We start from the raw sequence: 20,140 nt of genomic DNA, 5'->3' as shown, positions 1-20,140 counted from the left end.
AGTTCTTGACATATATTTTTTCCACAGAGATTCACAAAACAATGTTTTAAAAACATGATCTCAGCAATCACTGAGCAAACAGTGAGAGCTCTTTCCCCTCCAAGTCACTAAGTGCATTATTTGGCGCATGGGATTTGCTACTTACGCTCATCCCTGCCAACAATCATTTTCAGGTTCCTTAAAAATTCTACACGGATCTCTTCAGCATCATTCTTCATTTGGGTCTGCAAGAAATCCAATGCTTCAGCAGGGCAGCAGCAGACTGGGTGAAGGAAAAAGGTACATTTTCAGAGAACATAAGCATTTCACCATGATCACCATCGATGGTGAGATGCCAGCAAAATCTGCCACAGAATTTCCTGGTAGTGGGTTCCTTTTCCAAAAGAGTGGCATCCTTATGATGCCAAAGTTCTTGTTCAATGCAATCTGTGCCTGAGCAGAAGGGATCACTGCTTCAAAATTTATGGAAATATTTATATGTACACCTGTGGAAAATATTGGCTGAGATTATACATTGAGGTTGCATAACAAAAATCTCTACATGTAGAATTATGCATACATTGTGTGATGTAACCCTAATGTTAAATAATAATAATAACATCTTTATTTATAGCCTGCCTTTCCAAAGATCAAGGTGGGTTACAATATAAAAACAGTGTTACAAATGTTGAGTGGTGAGATTTTATAACTAAAGCAAGACACCCAATGCCCTATCAAATAGCCAACCGAAAGCACATACACATCCATGTGGAATGCATAATCAATTCTGTATGTGATGCAATCAGCAATGTGCATCCTCATGAAATGTGTAGCCATGAATAAAGTCATTGCATGAACAACCCCACTTCTGCAGCCTTGAAATAAATGCATCTATTTTGTATCGGAGGGGGGAAACTCCAGCTACTTCACTAAACTCATACATACAGAAAATGCCAACAGGACTTTTCTTTTGAAAGTGATGGAAGATGATTAAAGAAATGGAAATCAAAGCGATGGGAGAAGAATCACACTTTTATGTATACAAGTGCATGTATATGTTCCTCACATTTCTCGTTTCATCTTTTCTTTGTAATTTAAACAATATTTCTTTGTACTTTAAAAGTACAGTAGTTTTTCTAATATTACATTTTAAAAAAATATTGCAAGTACACAAGGGCCACTGAGACTGACTGAAAAAATGAATTGCTACTCTTGGAATTCTAGTAGAGGTGGTTCACCCTTCTGTGAACATTAAATGAAATCCTGGGATTTCTGGTTTTATAATATCTTTAGAACTCTATGCCAAAGAGTACTGGTGCTTCACAAAACTACAAATCCTAGGATTCTGTAGGATGGAGTCAAACTGCATTATTTCTACAGTGTAGATGCACCCTAAAATCCAAGAAGTCTTATGCAGGGCCAGTGTTCAAAGCCCCAGTTCTTACCTAAGTGGCCAAAAGCATCCATAAGGATATTGCAATGATCTTTGCACAGCTGTCGATCTCTATAATAGGACTGTAAGAAGCAAGAAAAATAAGATTTCAGGAGAAGCAGTAATCTTCTCAGATCAGACAAAGAACTGGGCAAGGTCTTACAAATAGGTTTTATTTCTTATAATATTTGAGAGATGCAGTAGTAAGCTATGGGGGGACAAATGAGGGCACTGCTTCTCCAAATAAGAAGTTTGGCCCCAGTGAAGTCTTCCCAAATTTCTAGCATTGCCAAGGGTGAGATCCTGAAAGCGGTTCACATCACAAACTTTTCTATTTATATCTGCTGTGCTTGCATTCTCTTGCTCACTTTGCCTGCCCACTTTCTTTGGATGCCTAAACCATATTTCTAAATGCTCAGCTGAATCTTTAATTATTACAATGCAAGAAATGTTGGGACAGAAGGAAAATTGAATTCCTCCAGGTTGAAGGTAGAATTTTTATTCAGGGAAACAATGCCCTCATTTTGACATCCCTGGACACTAAAGGTTTTGGCAAGTATCTGACCTCAAGAGTTCAGCAGTATAGAGGTACAGTTGGTCCTCCATATCCACAGATTCTTTATCTATGGATTCAAATCATCCATGGCTTAAAAAAGATATAAATTCCAAAAACCAAACCTCGGTTTTGCTATTGTATATAGGGACACCATTTTATTATGCCATTGTATTTAATGGGACTTGACCATCCATGGATTTTGGTATCCAAAACCCCAGAGAATACCAAGATCCGCTGTATATGTGGAGTCAAGGATTCATTGTTCAAGACAACTCTGGTGTTGAATGGCAATGTTGCACAACTGTATGAACTCCTAGCTCTACTCTAATTGGGACTATGTTGTTGCTGTTGTTGTTGTGCCTTCAAGTCATTTCCAACTTATGGCAACCCTAAGGCAAACCTATCATGGGATTTTCTTGGCAAGTTTGTTTACAGGTGGTTTACCACTGTCTTCCTCTGAGACTGAGAGAATGTGACTTGCCCAAGCTCACCCAGTGGGTTTCCATGACTGAGCATAGAATTTATCCCCATGTGAGCTAAATGAGACGCACAATGGTATAATACCAGATCACATGTAGCTGACCCTTCTTTCTTAGCCTTTGTTTCCAATATAGTCATTTGGATTTCAGGTTTCCAGCTGGGATGTGGGAACCGCTCCACAGTCTTTGGGGACTTCTTCACTTGTTGGACTGGAGTGCTGAGTGGTAGAATCTGGAACAGACAATGAATTCAAGTTGGTAATAGTGCCATTTAAATACCTATAAAGCCCTATATGGCCCAGTCCAGATTACCTGAAGGACTGTTTTCTCCTATATGAACTTGCATTTGCTTTGAGATCTTCTCAGAGGAACCCTTTTCTCTTTTCCACCACCCCAGGAAGTACATTTAATGGAAACATGGGATGGTTGCCAGATGGAAAACTAGAGAGGGGTTTACACTTTTGCATTATTGTTGGGTGCCTTCAACTCATTGCTGATTTAAGGAGATCCTTGCAAAAAATAATCCAGTATAGCTCCACTTTAACTGCCATGGCTCAATGCTAGGAATTTCTGGGAACTGTAGTCTTGTGAGACATCTATCCTTCTCTATCAGAGAATACTCGTGCCACAACAAACTACAAGCCCAAGGATTGAATAGCATGAAGCCATGACAGTTAAAGCAGTGTCAAACTGGATTATTTCTGCAGTGCGGATGCAGCCTTAGGCTGCATGTGCACTGCACAAATGATGCAGTTTGACACTGCTTTAACTACCATGGCTCAATGCTATGGAATTATCCAGATAATTTTAAATTGTGAATTAAGATGTTGAATTTTAAATGTAATCTGTTCTAAAATGTGTATGTCTTATTTGCCCTTTTAAACTGTTGCATGTTTTAATTGATGTTAATTGTTGATTAGCTGTTGCTCCTCACCTCGCTCCATGGGGATTGTTATTGTTTTTCCAAGCTCCAGCCTCAAGGTTGCAAAGATCTTCATGGTCCAGCAAAATCATAAAGCCCTATTGTCTCACCTGCTTGAACACGAAGTCACAAAGGGTCTGGAATATCTTCTTAGGAATGTGGGGTTTACACTCCTCACAGACGTCCAGGAAAAGACTGAGCCTCTGAAAATAGGAATCAGGATTCATGAGACATCCCAACACAAAGCTTGCTCATGATACAAAAAGAGTGTTTATGAAAAACTGGGCAGCAGAAGTCTCCTCTTGATATTCTCCACCCTATTTATGGGCAGAAAATGTGCAAACCTTATAGGAACCAGCCCTGCCTTGGGAGGCTGTCTTGTCAGAAGAGTTTATCACACGGGAGGAATTTCTCTTAATTTCGAATGAAAAGAAAGTGGGGCCAGAACACATTCACGTGAATTCGCTACTTCAGCAAATTTATGTGAATTCGAATTGCGTTCAAACTGACTTCCCATTGCCTGAAAATAGCTTGCCATTGCCCGAAATTGTGTGTGGTAGTCTATCACGCAATAACATGAAGCCCCATGATTGCATTCGGACTGACCTCCCATTGCCCGAAATTGCCTGTGGTGGTCTATCACACAATAACGTTAAACCCCATGATTGCGTTCGGATTGCCATTGGATTATACTTCCAATTTCCCTTGTCTGATAAACTCTAGAGAGTGTGACTTGCCCAAGGTCACCCAATGGGTTTCCATAGCCAAGCGAGGAGTCAAACCCTGGTCTCTAGAGTCCAGTAAGCCTGAGGGCAGGGAACAGTCCAATTAAAAAGATTGTATGTACAGCGCTGTGTAAATTTGCAGCGCTTTATAAATAAAGGTTAATAATAATAATAATAAGTCCTGCACTCAAACCACTGTACCATGCTGGCTTTGGTTTATTCTGGTTGAATTGGGTTTTTTGTTTTGTTTTGTTTTCCTACTCTTCAAACTGGCAAAACCAAACAGGTTCTTTAAAGTTCAACTAATCTTTATTGTTTATAGCCTCATAGCTCCATTTGTAATAGAAGATAACATTTATAAATATACAGTCAGCCAACCATTTTTGTGGGGGATCCATTCCACAGGCTTGAATGGGATGTGCGCCCATTAGCGTGTGGGGGTGTGCTCTATGGGGCTCACCCCATTGAGGATAACGGAGCTCGCCCCTTCATGAATAATTAAGAACATGGATCTCAAGTCTACGAGAAAGAAGGTGCAACTGCAAACTCATTTTGTAATTAATCTGAATAAACTGGACTTTTAATGTACCAAAGATAGTATTTTTATGACAAGCCAAATTATTTATATTTTTTCAATCAAGTAAAGGGTGCTAATATTGCATTTCCCCCCAATTTTTCTGAAAATGTACCTCCCTCCCTCCCCACATCCCCCCCCCCGGAAAAAATAGGTTGTTGTTTTTCCTGTCGTGGCTTCAGAATTTTCAAAAATGTTACATTTCTCCTAGTGAGACTTCCTTTACTTTGGCTACGAAGAAAGAGTCGAGAATCCTGCTCTCAAGGAGAACCTTTGGGATGTTCCGGATGATTTCCTCTTGCTGTTCTCTACGGCGAACCAAAACTCCCAACATTGGCCACTGAGCTTTCACAGAGGCCTCCTTGACCTGCAAATGAGACCAACAGAAAGAGTTTCCATTCAACACAGTGCCAGCACTGTGCCCTATCCTGTGGCTAGCTCCCACAAGGTTAAAAGTGGACATGATAGCCATGTTTAACTATCCAAAGGGATTCAAAGATATAGCCGTGTTAGTCTGTAGAATCAGTTGTAGAGAAATTTTGTAGCACCTTTGAGACTAACTGCAAGAAAGAAATTGGTAGCATGAGCTTTTGTAGACTAAAGTCTATTTCCTCAGATGTATCCGCAAAAGGATATTATACTAAGGCTGCAACAAGTTTGTTTTCTGCTGCTCCAGAGACTGGGACACTGAACAACGGATGCAAACTACAGGGAAAAGAGTTCAAATATACAGCTGTGTTAGTCTGTAGAATCAACATGTATTGCCAAGAAAACCCTGTGATAGATTCACTTTAGGGTTGCCAGAAGTGGGAAATGACTTCAAGGCACATAAAAACAACAAATGAGATATTTAGCCTTCTCTGGCAGAGAGCTCTGGTGCCACAATAAGTTACAAACTCCAGGATGTCATAGGATGGAGCCGCCATGGCAGTTAAAGCAGTGTCAAACTGTAAAGTCGAAGGCTTTCATGGCCAGCATACATAGTTTTTTGTGGGTTTTTCAGCCTATGTGGCCATGTTCTCTGAAGATGCCAGCCACAGATGCTGGCAAAATGTCAGAAAGAAACTCAGCTAGAACATGGCCACATAGCCCGAAAAACCCACAAAAAACTACAGTGTTAAACTGCATTAATTTTGCAGTGTGGCAGCACCAAGGAAGCCAACAGCAGGCACTGGTGCTAAGCAGGACCCGTAAGAGAGACATCTCAAATCACACAGAACACTTATTCTAACCTCAGAGGGAAATGACCTGTGGTGGCAGTGGATGCACTCAGTGGCCTAGCAGGACGCATGTGTAATCAGCTGCTGAGCATCACAATACTTTGGGAGGATACTTTGGGTTGCCCCACACCAGTGAGGACCTAAGAGGATCCAAAAGGAAAAAGAACGTTCTGATGCTCACTTTCATTTCCTCATCATGCAGCCAGTCACCAATCAGACAATGGTAGATGGGAACGACAGGACTACAGAGCTGGGACTCGGCCTCTCTTGGGAACGAACAGGCTCTCCAGTTTTTGTAGTAATAGTTTATCGCCGTGCAGAAATTTTCCATGACTGTGAGAGACAGAGAAAGATGCAAAAAGTCCAACCAGTGGACCAAGATAATCAGAAAACCAGCTTTCCTGCTACATAGAGCTTGTTCACTGACAAAAGCAGGGACAATATTTTGCAAAGCTTTCAGTTATGTTGCTGCTATTATCATTCGACTGGGAGAAAATGTGTAAGATGGCTGCTGAATTTGCAATTGCCCCTTCTGTGGATAGGTGGGAGGTTTGTTTATTTGTTTGTCCATCACAAACTACAAATCCCAGGGTTATCTCTTTTCCAGGCCATTTTCTCTTTTCTTGCAAATGACTTATTCCTCAGACAAACAATTTTATCTACACTAGATGCAGTGTTGTTATTTCACTCTGGAACCAGTTTAACTGGCATGGCTACATTCTAGGATGCAATTCTTTACCAGATTTCTTTTTGAAAGGAACCACTAGTAATTTTAATGATTTTCATTTGCAATTCAGGACTTATTCTGTGAAAAAAAATGCATATGGTTGTTTTGAACAGAAAATAGCATTTTCTATGCTGAAAATAATATTATTTTATATATATATTTATTTTTTTGTAGGTTACATAATATATATGAAGCATAGATACAATGTTATTGCATTTTCCAACCAATTGGTATAAATTCTGCTTGCATATCACTTATTTTTATACACAATTAGAAAAGCAAACCTTCTTGATTTTATAAATTCTTCCAACCTCTTTTGACTTACCCAATTTCTAATATTATAATAATATTTCTGTGCACAATGAAAATGAAATGTATGCACACTCAGTTTGCACAGACTGACACCTCAATCATAGAATTTTCTGTGAAGAAATTTTGCACAGAATAAATCTCAAACTGAAGATTCCCATCAGTCCAGGATTCATCTCATCAGGGTTTCTCAACACTTGAAAACTTTTGTTTTTCAACCATCTTAAAAAAAGTTTTAAATTTTCCTCCCATCCTTATACCATCATGTGGAATCCTGGGATCTATAGTTTGGTGAGGTGCTTAGAGAGCTCTTGTGCATGTCTACAATGAAGTCTACATCCCTTGTCAAACTACAAATCCCAGGATTCCATAGGAGGGAGTCATGGCAGTGAAAGAGGTATCAAACTGTTATATTGGGTCTTATTCCCACTACCTTTTAAACCAGATCACAAATCAGTTTGAACCAGTTTAAATGACCCTGGTTCGCACTTGAACCAACCCACTGAAGCAATTCGGAGAGGGGGGCCATGCACTAGACTCATTTAACCCATATCTTTTTGATGCTGATTTTTTCTGTGTCTTTTTGGATAAATTGATTCTGTGCAAGTGTGAACCAGATGTGGATCTGAATCGATTTAAATTTGCCCTTTGGTCAGCTTGAGCGGGTCCATTTTGAATCGATTCATTCATGAATGTGAACCACAAGTGGGTTATATTATTTTATTTTGCAGCAAGAAAATGCGATCAGGGAAAATGTAGTGTGAACCATGCTCTGCTGCCAAACCGATCCATCAGTTAGGTTCACAAAGCGATTTATTTGTAAGTGGGAATGTGGCCTTGGTGTAGTGTAGTCTGTGAAAGTCCTCACAGAATGAATGACTGATTGATTTTGCTAAACTAATGGAATTAATAAGTGAGATTGACAGAGGGGAACTTTACATGTAAGTGTATAATGCAAATTGCACCACATTTGTACCAACACTTAATTGTCTTCACTTTAGTGTGCAAATTTCCATCTATTCACCCTCCCTCTGCCGACAATGTGCAGCCATGTGGAATGAATGGATGGCTTCATTTGATAATGTACATCCTTGCAGATTGTTATGGATATGCTGATAAAAACCAGGAACACTTTTTCTGCAGAGTTTATGGAGTTTTTCAGCCTCCCTTCCAAATCACACTGCATTTTATTCCAATGAATGAGGAGCATTTTAATCATGAAGACAATCCCAGAGTTAGTGATAATGAGGCATAAAAGGTCTGCAACCTATGAAAGAGGGGGACATTGGGATGCTGAGGAAGAAAGGGATCTGCAAAGGATAAAGTGAAAAGGAGAGAAAGTGATCCTCTTTTCTTACTCACCATAACATATTTCTTCTTTCATGTGGCTTATCATGGGCACCTTGAGCATCACCCTTATATACAGAAAGGTCAGGGACAAAAATGGGATGCACTTGAGTGCTGTGGAGAGAAGAAAAAGATACAAACATGGGTCTATCAGGAACACACAATTCCAATGTGTGATTCTGGAGGCAAAGGCCACCCTTGCCCTCTGGCAGAGTGAGGCAAGCACTTTAGGTAACTGGTTCTGAGTGCCATAACAACACAGGAAATGTTTGCATAGATTAATGTGTTGTTGCTGTTGTTGCTACTGCTGATGCCTTCAAGTTGTTTCTAACGTATGGTGACCTTAAAGGGAGCCTACCATGGGGTTTTTCTTGGGAAGATTTGTTCAGAAGAGGTTTGCCATTGCCTTCCCCTGAGGCTGAGAGAGTGTCACTTGCTCAAGGTCACCCAATGGGTTTCATGGTTGAACTGGAAATCCAATCCTCATCTCCAGAGTCGTAGTCCAACACTCAAACCACTATGCCACACTGGCCTTAATTACATACATACATTAATTACACATATATTATACATTAATATACATTAATATACATTAATTAATATGAATGTATTATTGCCATCTTTCAAAATGTCTAGGAGAGATACTGGTGGGATTTTCTACCTTAGGCTATGCTTATGGGGCATAAGGCAATACATGCTCTTGTACTTCTTGTTGTGGTTGTCATGTTCCTTCCAGTTGACTAAGGCTGGTTCTGCACAGGCTAGAATACTCTGGGAGCAGCCTGGAATATTATGGTCCCAAAGCTGCTTCCATGTTCCCCTGTTCCCCTGTTCCCTCCATTGCAATACTGGGCACCTGTTTCCATACATGTCCTGCTGTGCCACCACCCAGTACTGACATTACCAGTGTGAGTTTCTGAAGTCAGAAAGAGATGTCCATGGCTGAGCAACTCATTCTGACCTCAGAGCAAGCCACTCACACCAGCAATGTGAGGAACAGGACAGGTTGCAAACAGCCACCTGGCATTGTAATAGAGGGCTCTGAATTTTCTGGAAGATCCTGAACAAAAGTTTTTTTAAAAAAACCTGTTTAAGGGGTGGTACACTCCAGGTTTGCTGCTGAACTGGCCATACATCATCCAGAACTGGAGATAGGACCTTACATCAGCTGGGCTGATCACTAAGAGGATGAGGGGGGCACAGAAAAATTGTTTGGCCCATGCCTCTGACTTCTGGCAATCTGCTCCTAGAGTTTTCTTGGCAATTTTTATTTTCAGAAGAGCTTTGCCATTGCCTTGCTCGGTTGCTAGGTTGAGGAATTGTAACTTGCCCAAGGTCACTCAGTGGGTTTCCACAGCTGAGTGGGGATTAGAACCCTGGTCTTCCAGAAGCCTGGTCCAACGTTCAAATCACTGCCCCATGGTGGCTCAAATTCTAGGAATTCTTGTTAATTGCAATTAAGTTGTCTTTGACTTAAGGTAACTATGAATGGGAGACCTCTAGATCATAGATCATAGAATCATAGAGTTGGAAGAGAACACAAGGGCCATCCTGCCCAACCTCCTGCCATGCAGGAACTCACAATCAAAGCATCCCCAACAGATGGCCATCCAGACTCTGTTTAAAGGCCTCCAAAGGAAACTCCACCACTCTCTGCGGGAGTTTGTTCCACTGTCAAACAGCTCTTACTGTCAGGAAGTTCCTCCTAATGTTGAGGTGGAATCTCCTTTCCTGTAGCTTGGATCCATTGTTCCATGTTCTAGTCTCTGGAGCAGCAGAAAACAAGCTTGCTCCATCCTCAATATGACACACTTTAAAATGCTTAAACAGGGCTATCATATCACCTCTTAACTGTCTCCAGGCTAATCATCCCCAGCTCCCTAAGTCTTTCCTTATAAGGCATGGTTTCCAAGCCCTTCACCATTTTGGTGGCCCTCCTTTGGACATGCTCAATTTGTCAACATCCTTTTTGAATTGTGGTGCCCAGAACTCTGTACAGTATTCCAGGTGAGACCTGACCAAGGCAGAATAGAGTGGCACTATTACTTCCATTGATCTGTACAGCAGACTTCTAGCAACAGCCCTGCTCAGGTCTTGCAAAGTCAGGGCTGTAGCTTCCTTGATGGAGCCTATCCACCTGTAATGTGGTCTTCCTCTTATCCTGCTGCCTTCTACCTTCCTAGCCATTACTGTCCATAAAGGGAACTTTCCAATGACTCGAGAAGAGCCCATTTTTTTCTCTTTCCCACTAGTTTCCATCTAAACATATAACAGGGAAGGATGAAGAACTGGGAGAGTATCAGACCATAACGAGAGGCCAGGTTTCCCAGGGTCCTGAAGACCATGTGGTGAGGGAGCGTCCCCATCTTGACACTTTGCTGAAGCTCATACATCACATCATTGAAATGAGAATTGGCCAGAGATATGAGGACCATGCTGGCTTGTGTGCTGGTTTTTTCAGGAGCCCCCTAAGAAGAAAAATAGCATCAAGAAATTATTCCTGACTGTGGTGTCACTAGACTGATATCACCCTAGCATGGTAACTCATGCTGCCCAAGCCCCCCAAGCTATCTGGCATACACCCCAGCCAGGCCAATAGTCCCTCTGGAGAAGATCAGACTGCTGTAGAAGAAAAAGGCTGGCCTCCTTGGGGGAGGCAGCATGACCAGGGCACCCAAAGGGACTGTCTATACCATGGGTCATTTTGGTCTAGCCAACATATTTGCAAGTCCCAAAGGGGGTCGGAAGTGCCCTCCAGTGAAGGGAGAGGCCTCCAGGAGTTTTCTGTGGGTTTTTCAGGCTATGTGGACACGTTCTGGAAGAATTTATTCCTGATGTTTCATCTGCATCTGTGGCTGGCATCTTCAGAGGTTGGCCGCATGGAAGTGTGTGGAGTGTATATGCGGGACCCTTGTTTTGGAAGAAGTGGTTTACATGTTAATGGTGGAGTTAGTTTGTATGTTGTACTGTGCTGACTGGCACAGCCTGAAGGTGTGTTGTGGAGGGATGTACAAGGGGGATTTGTGCCTATTTAACTGGTAATCCATTGTCTAGAAGGAAACACCTTGAGCCTAGGTAGTATTCATTTGCTTGTCTTGAGTCTTGGTTTTGGAATGTTTTCCGGACTGGTAGGCAAACATTGTTTACTTTCAGTGTTTCTTCTTTCCTGTTGACATTTGTAGAAGTAGCATTGCGGCACGGAATGCTATTTGAAAACACCAAAATTCTGGACTATGTCAACAACTACCACGTCAGAATGCACAGGAAGGCCATGAAATCCACAAACACCTGGACAATTTCAACAGGAAAGAAGAAATGGTGAAACAGTACAAGACACAAACTAACTCCACTGTTACCATGTAAACCACTTCCTCCCAAACAAGGGTCCCACAGATATGTGTGTGTGTGTGTGTGTGTGTGTGTGTGTGTGTGTATGGGGATATATATATCCCACACACTAACGTGCCACCACCCTCTGCAGATGCCAGCCACATTTGCAGGCAAAAGTCAGGAATAAATTCTTCCACAACATGGTCACATACCCTGAAAAAACCCCACAGAAAACTATGCATGCTGGCTGTAAAAGCCTTAGATTTCACATAAGCTTCCAGGTGTTTGTGCACTTTTGCAGGAAGGCAGGATGGAATTCTTGGACAGACTCCTGGAGGCTTTGCTAGGGAAAAATCATAGAGTTTAAATTAGGGGTTTATGGGCCTAAAGCAATATTTTTTTTTAATACACACACACACTTTTGTACTTCTTGTTGTGGTTGTCATGTTCCTTCTAGTTGACTAAGGCTGGACCTGCACAAGCTAGAATACTCTGGGAGCAGCCTGGACTATTTTAAGGGCCCTCTGAAGAAATGTTTAGGGCAGTGCCCTTTAAAAGATTTTGGATTTCAGCTCCCAGAAGCCTCAGCCACATTGGCCAATAGTCTGGGATTCTGGGAGCTGAAGTCCAAAATCTCTTAAAGAGCAGTTTGGGGACCACTGGTTTAGGGGCTCTCTATGTCAGTTAACAAAGGCTACATAACTCTACCACCTAGTGACTGAAGATGGTATTGCAGGCTACAGACAGAAATGAACATGTAGCATTTTTTAATTAAGAAGTAGCTTAGGGGTACTTTTAGCAGGTCAGAAAAATGCAGGCAAGATAGCACAAAGCTCTTTTTTTCAGGAGAATTCACAATGATGCTGCTGAAGCAACATTCTCTTTGTGCAATGGTCTCCTACCTCCTTGAGCATCTCCTCTGCTAAAATGTTGATGGCTAGCTTGACGTTTAGCTCTCCAACTGTCTTGACAATATCATGGGCTGCTTGGTCAGCATTTTGCATGCATTCCAAATGGAATCTGAGATAGTCGTACATCTCTGAAAAACAAGAAAGGAACATTTAGGGGTTGTCACCAATGAGGGGTTGATTTCTTTTTGTCGAAAATCCTGATACATAAATGTTTCTCCCATTTCAAGCTGACAGGTACCTTTCTCTGGATGGGGCTGCTGCTTATTCAAAAAGCAATCATTTGCAGAACATGGAGAGTGAAGTGATGTTTGTGGGGAAGGTTCTCTTAGGCCAGGCTTGAGACACTGAAAATCTACTCTTTCACCCTAAACCAAGTCCTTTCTATCAGAGAGAGTTTATTCAGCAGCACAGCAGGGGAGGAAAGGGATATATATAATGCTTTTCTCCAGATATGATTATCAATATTCGCTGTAGCAGTAGTATGTGAGTCTGTGCCTTCAAGCTGTCCATTAACTTATGGTGACCCCATGGACTTAATAGGGTTTTCTTAGGGAATGCTTTTGCCAATTCATTCCTCAGAGATGTTTTGCCCTGGTGGCACAGTGGTTAAAATGCTAGTTCTCCAGCGACAAGTTTGTGAGTTCGATCCCAGGGCTTCAAGGATGATTCAGCCTTCCATCCTTTCATAGGTCAGTAAAATGAGTACCCAGCTTGTTGGGGGCAATTGGCTTACAGATTGTAAACTGTTTAGAGAGTACTGAGTTCACTGATAAGTGATATAGAAATGTAAATGCTAATGCGATTCCTCTGAAATACAAATTACAACACCAGGTATTCATTCGCAGTCTCTCATCCAAGTACTAACCACAGCTGACCCTGCTTAGCTCCCAGGATCAGATGGGATCTGGTGCCTTTGGTATTAGTATTGGCCAAAATCCTGTTGGGGACTTATATCTTTGTAAGTAGACTTGCATCTGTGGTAATAAGAATTGGGGAGTTCCATAATATTCATATCCACTAAAGGGCTGCTATTACGGTACTACGTAGGGGATCCAGTGAAGTGACCAGTCACATTGTGCATTGGTCCCACTGCACATCTGGACGCTGGCTATGGAGTGAGCATATGCATTGGGACACTCTTGTTGGTGTCCCATTATGCATCTTTGCAACTCACTAACAGGGTTTCTTAGCACTTTTGCTGCATAGCTTAAGTATATGTAACATTACATGACGTACTGTGATAGAGGATTCTGGCCATTATTATTTATTCCCACCCCACTGTTATTACTATATGTGCATACAAATCCCACCTACTTACTACAACAACCCTTTGAGTCAGGCTGAGAGAATGAGTGGCCTGCTTGAGGTAACTTGATGAGTTTCATGGCCCACTACAGCTTCTGTGACTCTGAAGATCTTGAATTGTCTGCTCCAATTTTCATGGTTCAGAAGGTCTTGCCCAGTCTGCTATTATTTTGAGAGCTCAGAGGGTCTCATCTAGTCTATTACAACTCTGGTGGCTCAGAGAGTCTCACTTCTGCCAAAAATTCTGTGGTCCGTAAGGTATCATCTGTTCTACTTCTATGGCTAACGCTGCATCTACACTGCAGAATTAATGCAGTTTGACACCACTTTAGCTTCCATTGTGGAATGTGTAGTTTTGTGAGACATTTTGCCTTCTCTGTTGGAGAATTCTAGTGCCACAACAAATTACAAATCCCAGGAAGCCACAGGATGGAGCCATGGCAGTTAAAGCAGTGTCAAACTGCATTCATTCTGCAAGTTTGAAGCAGCCTAGGAAGGTATCCCCCAATACACTGTATAAATAATGCAGTTTGATCATCCATCCTATGGAGTTCTGGGATTTCTAATTTTACAAGGCCTTTAGCCATCCCTGCCAAACAGTCACAAAACTACATATTCAGTAGTTTGGAGTCCAGGCGGTTAAAGTGGTGTCAAAGTGCATTCTTTCTACTGTACTGATGCACCTGCAGTCTACTACAGCTTCCATGGCACAAAGCACTATATCCAGTTAATTGCAACAGTGACCACACTTGGCTAATAGATTTTGGGAACTGTAATCTGAAAAAGTAAAATTTCCAAATTCTTATTAACACCTATCTGCTTTAAGCAATGCCTTACTCACCTTTCTTTAACTTCAGATCAGTGGAGAGGTCCATTATGAAAAATGTCAGAACACTCTCTCTGGAGTCCATGCACCAAACTGTTTCTTCCAATACAATAGCAGGCCACCTAGCTAACAATTTAAATGAACTATCAGTCCAATCCTAGGCATGTTTACTTGGAAATAAGCCCCAATTCGAAGGGGCTTACTCCCAAGTAAGTGCACAAAGGACCACAGGCTAAGTAAAAGAAGAGATCAACTCATATTTTCTATTGTGATAGGACTGATGGCGTCATTCATATCTATTGTGATACGATTGGTGATGTCATTCTACTCAAGTGTTCCAGTTTTGGTATAATGTGTGCCATGAACTGCCCACTCCCCTTGGTTCAGTAAGTCAATCTCCTGTGTGTTAACCCCACAATGGGGGGACACCTGGTGAGTGCCTCCTTCCCTGATGTATTCCACAGCATGCAATAGGGAGGGAGATGACCTGGTGCCCTCCATCCCTGCCCCACATGGATTTACATCCAAGTAAAGCCATGTGGGACAGGGTAGTAGAGGGCCCAGCACCCTCCATCCCTGTCCCGTGCGGCTTTACATCTGAGTAAAGCCTTGCGGGACAGGGAGGTAAAGGGTCTAGTCCCCTTCTGTCTCACACAGCTTTATATCTGAGTAAAGCCAAGTAGGACAGGAAGTTGGGTGTGCACTGCGCATCCCTTTGGCTCTGCCCCTGAAACCCCCTCTTTACTGGGTGACACCCTGGTGTGGGACGCCACTGATGCACATCTATGTGCAATGCACAATATGAATCCATGTGCCATAATCAAAATGCATCCATGCACAGTAACATGACGTGTATAACATCCTCAAAAATCTCGTGATTTGGCAGGGACACTCCTGATTAATACTCTGCTTTCCTTCTTTTTCCACCTGCTTTTAAAATGCCCATTTTCTTTCTTCTCCTTAAACATTCCCCCTTTGCTCTCAGCTTACTTCAGTTGTTGCAAATTGATTTCAAAGCCCAAAAGTAGTTTTCACTCCATTAACTCAGTAGTGGAGAGAGGAGGGGAAGGTCTGAATTTTGTCCTTCCCAGTAGGCTCAAGCAAAAGCAACCTTCTGCAGCCTGTCCTAGCTTGCCTGTTCTTCTTTATTAATAACATTTGCCATCTTGATCACTCTGATGTTGCTTGGCCACAAGCATCCTAGTTTCATCTGTGAAATGTTGAAGGGTATGGCATAATGCCACTTCTTCAACCTTGAACGGAATGTGGACATTCCACATCAGACACAAATGTCCAACCATGTCCATAGAGGAACTTACTTATGTGTAAAGGCACCAGTAGGTTTCCAGAATTTGTGTGGCAAAGCTGGTTGAGATACTATATCCCCTGACATTTACTTGTTGGACAGACCTCACTCTTAATATTTCTCAGCCGTTTAAATCCTTCCCTTCTCATGCAGTGTCAACTCCACCATTTCCCTGGATGCACCCTTCCCATGAGTCCAAAGTCCTGGCAAATTAGACCTGCAGAACAGCCCTATGCATTAACACTTAGATCTTTGGAATCCACTTTGAGGTTAAGCATCCACCAATGTTTGCCAGCAGAAAAGAATCCAGATGTTTTTCTGTTGACTTGGGCAAACTCCCAAATTAATTGATTTTTTTTTCTCTCTTAAAGACTTTAGGTCTGGCAAGACAAAAGTTACTGATACAAGCAGAACTCCTATTGGACCAGGGACATTCTTATAATGTCTGCTGTGTCCATATAGGTGGTTCATTGGACAGGCAAGTGATTTGCATGGGCCTTCCAGTATCAATGCAGGAATTAAATCATTACAGTAAAACATCGAGAAGCTGTTTTCTTTGGCAAGGGCCAACATGATCTAATTCAAATGCCATGAAAAGTTAGTCATTTCTGGCCATCCCTTCCCCCTGCCCTTGATGAATAAATAACAAGACCTCTTGGCAGCCAAGGACAGTAAATTTAATAATGTCGGTGATCGGATACTCTTTGAATCTGAAAAATGAAGCAATGAGGCTTTGAGAGTCCACACAGTAACCCACCTTTCCCCACCGATTCCCAGACCAGTACTACTGTAGGGACATTTCTACGCTAAATGAGCCCTAAGTCCAAGAGGATACCTTATCGGTCACATGTGCCACAGGTTTCTGATGTGCGCATTGCTGCAGCCAGACACTCACTCGCAGGTGGTCTGAATTTGTGTCTCTGACAAGGGAGATTTAATATTTCGTAAGGGTTGCGCTCCATCTCATGGCTTCATTATTGACACCACATGGAAATCAGGAAATTGGGCCTTTCTGGGAATGGTTTGGAGAAGTATGCAGCCCGTCAACCCTTCCTCAGGGGTACATTAAGGAGAGAGAGGCTTGCAGTTTCAAGCACATGAACCTTCTCCAGATGTCTGCTGCAGCTCTGCTCCAACTTTCTCTTTCGATGGACAAGACCGGCTTGACAAGGAGGATTATGGGGGTGATGGGGGAAAAGATAAATATCTCAAATGTTCCAAGAAGAATAACAAAGGTGAAAAAATCCCCAGGGGCTCAGGCCAAAAGCCCCCTGCCCCAAAAAGTGATGCTGGAAAGAAATTGGGTGGCTGATCTGCTTGAGCATCACACACACACACCGCCGCCGCCAATTTCCAATGAAAGGAGTATGAGAAATTCCACCCCCTCCCCAGCCCTCACAGCTACACTCAACCCCAGGCTGCTTTAATTCTTCCTCTTTGAGATACTGTTTATGTTACACACATTAAAGTTAGGACATGTCTTTAATAAGATGGAAATTGGAAGTGAGATGCAAAAAAAGAATGGTGTGGAGGGGAGAAGGCACTGGCTTCAGGCCATGTTTAGAAAGCACAGTTGGGGGACGGAGACCGCACGTGCGCTCGCACACGAAGGGAAAGAAAGCAGATAGGATGGAGCAAGTAAAACGTCGAGACTCCCATCAGTGTGCTGGTTTCGGAAGGGGAGGAGGGTTCACCTAAAACAGTTACACAATACCAGGAGAGAGTTGAAATGAGCTCAAGTGATTTTTCTTAGCATCTCTGGCCATGTGTTTAAAACAGCTCACACCTTTGTTTTGGTGTAATTTTTGGTGTCCCGTATAAAAATGTTTCCATGTTCTTTTGTTACCCAAAATGTAAGGGTTCCAGGAAGGTTTGTGAAGAATTTTGAATAGTTTTTAATGTATTTTAAATTTTAATGTGTAACATTTTTAATTTGTAAAAATTGTTTATTTTTTTTACAAACTTTGCATCTACATTTTAAGGCTTTGTATTTTTTAACTTGTACTGTTTTAAATTTGTTAGCTCTCTTGAGTCCTTATATTGGGAGAAAGGTGAGATATTAATAATAAAATATAATAATAATACTGCTCTGCTCATGTCTTGCAAACTCAGGGCAGCCATGTCTTCTTTGATTGAGTCCTACCAACTGCAGTGCCATCTCACTCTTTTCCTCCTCCCTTCCACTTCACCAAATATCATTTTTTCCAGTGAGTCATATCATCTCATGATGTCACTAGCCTTGGTGTTACCCAGTATGGAGAGTTGCTAGGGGACAGCAGGGCTAGTGCCCTGCCCTACCCCTTCCTGCTGCCTCATTCACCTGCTTTCCCTCCCCAGTCACCTGCCACATAGACAGAACCTCCAAGTGCTACAGGCAGCGGTGGCAGTGATGGACTTTCCTGTCCCCCTTCCCCTGCCACTGCCTCCTTACCCGGGCTACCTTCCACCTGACCGTACCCAGAAAAGGCTGCCAGCAATGACTTACCCTATCCTCTAGGCTCTCCTCCCACTGCCTCACTGTCTTGCCCACCTCATTGCCAGCCTGCTGCCTACCCAGAGCTGTAGCCGTGCTGCCAGGTGGCCTGGAAATTGAGACAGCAGGAGGGAATAAAAGGGGCATGCACTGCAACTCCTCTTCTACTGCCTTGGCTTCCTCCATGCAGAAAGTGCTATGGCAGCAGAGAAGGAGAGAGCTCTAGGCAGCACCAGCATGCATGCACGTGCGCGGCGCGCGCGCGCGCGCACGCGCGCACACACACACACTGCAATGGGATGAGGACCCAACTGGTGTCACGCCTCCTCTGAGGTGTCACCCAGTGCAATCCACTCTCCCTGCACCCCCCCCCCCCCCTTTTGATGTCATTGTTTGACATAGCCATGCCTACTTGTGGGGACATCACCTAGCAGGCTGGAAATACACACACACAAACACAGGTGTTATGTTTGAAACAGAGTAGAAAGTCAATTACAATCTCATAGCAAAGGAGTAATGATTATGAACATTAGGAGATACCCACTGGGAAGCAGCTGGAGAAGAAATCCATGCATGCTCTTCTTCATTGGAATTGCCTTCATGTAGTTTTTTCTGTGTTATATATTTCCAACATTTGATGCATGGCCCCACTTGGATTGTAACTTCCCAAACTGACATATCCTAGGCCTCACACGCTAGCTAGGACAAATCCTTCACTTTGCATTTTACTCCGAGTGTTAATTCCATGTTAATACTCCCTAAAGGCCTCCATGTCAGTCTCACGGACAGATGGAGTCTGCATTATCTTCTCTTTAAATCTCAAGTCTCCCAACATACAGATCATAAGGCCAGGGTCCCCTCTGGGATATTTTCATGTTATCCAAGACTCTTTGATGTGGATCTTCTATTAATGGACAGCTTGCTCGAGCTCTCCAGATGTTATTGTTTAATGTCCCCTGTTTAGACGGTGAGATTTCCTCCATCTTTGGAGAAAAGCAGCAGCTGATGTGCCTCATGTTGCTTCCATGTGCTTCACTTTCTGCAGCCGCTTGAAGAGAAATGGATTGGGAAAGAGCTGTTTCATCTACAGCCATTACTGTTACAGAAACACAGGCCATTATTCTACATCAGCTACTTTATTAGGTATACAATTCTTCTACATTAGCTTCATAGGACTTTATCACATCAGGCTAACAAGCCATGGTTCCATTAGTCTAGCAAACACAAACATATGAGGTTGGGGCCAATAATTATTGCACAGCCATTCAAAAGTTCAATGGTACTGCTTCTCTTTGCCTTCCTAGGTTGGCATCCATAGCCCCATCTCCCTGCCCTAACCCCTTCCCAGCATGCCTTTTGGTCTGCATTCATTTTTATTTTTTTTTATTTTTATTACAATTGTGCAACTGTAGAAAAACAACCCACTAGGGAGCAGGGGTGGGGAGCAGAGAAAAGGGGAAAGGAGCAGAACCATGGCCACTCACACCATGTAACTGCCTGCACATCAGAACTGCAGTGGGAGGAACTTATCACATCTGAATCAATAGTGGTAAAGCAATGAGATTGGGAGGCATTGATGGGTTTTATCCATCAATGAAAAGGAGTGCTCCTGCAACAGGTGGGTTACAGATTAGCTGTAGGACAGATACAGTGCCCTGTCATAAACTATAGCTACAGATGATACTATTCTTCGCTAATCCCACTTTTTTAAAGCTTGGA

General features: G+C 42.6%; 1 protein-coding gene across 1 annotated transcript in view; it reads right to left on the bottom strand.

Moving 5' to 3' along the window:
- The window catches only part of LOC149315277 (maestro heat-like repeat-containing protein family member 2B), a 79,625-nt gene extending 64,898 nt beyond the window's left edge, over window positions 1-14,727 (bottom strand). The window contains exons 1-10 of the mRNA XM_089523636.1: window positions 14,658-14,727; window positions 12,503-12,639; window positions 10,576-10,738; window positions 8,286-8,384; window positions 6,069-6,220; window positions 4,894-5,034; window positions 3,479-3,571; window positions 2,532-2,678; window positions 1,425-1,494; window positions 146-262 (exon numbers count right to left, since the gene is read on the bottom strand). Of these exons, the coding sequence (XP_089379762.1) occupies window positions 146-262; window positions 1,425-1,494; window positions 2,532-2,678; window positions 3,479-3,571; window positions 4,894-5,034; window positions 6,069-6,220; window positions 8,286-8,384; window positions 10,576-10,738; window positions 12,503-12,639; window positions 14,658-14,727 (1,189 nt within the window). The remainder of the gene's footprint in view (window positions 1-145; window positions 263-1,424; window positions 1,495-2,531; window positions 2,679-3,478; window positions 3,572-4,893; window positions 5,035-6,068; window positions 6,221-8,285; window positions 8,385-10,575; window positions 10,739-12,502; window positions 12,640-14,657) is intronic.
- Window positions 14,728-20,140: the final 5,413 nt, after the last annotated feature.

The sequence above is a fragment of the Sceloporus occidentalis genome, unplaced genomic scaffold, assembly GCF_023333645.1.
Source record: "Sceloporus occidentalis isolate IW3139 unplaced genomic scaffold, rSceOcc1.0.p SCAF_4, whole genome shotgun sequence".
In the NCBI taxonomy this organism is placed as follows: Eukaryota; Metazoa; Chordata; class Lepidosauria; order Squamata; family Phrynosomatidae; genus Sceloporus; species Sceloporus occidentalis.
The sequence above is the reverse complement of the archived record's forward strand: the minus strand, read 5'-3'. Positions and strand labels throughout refer to the sequence as shown.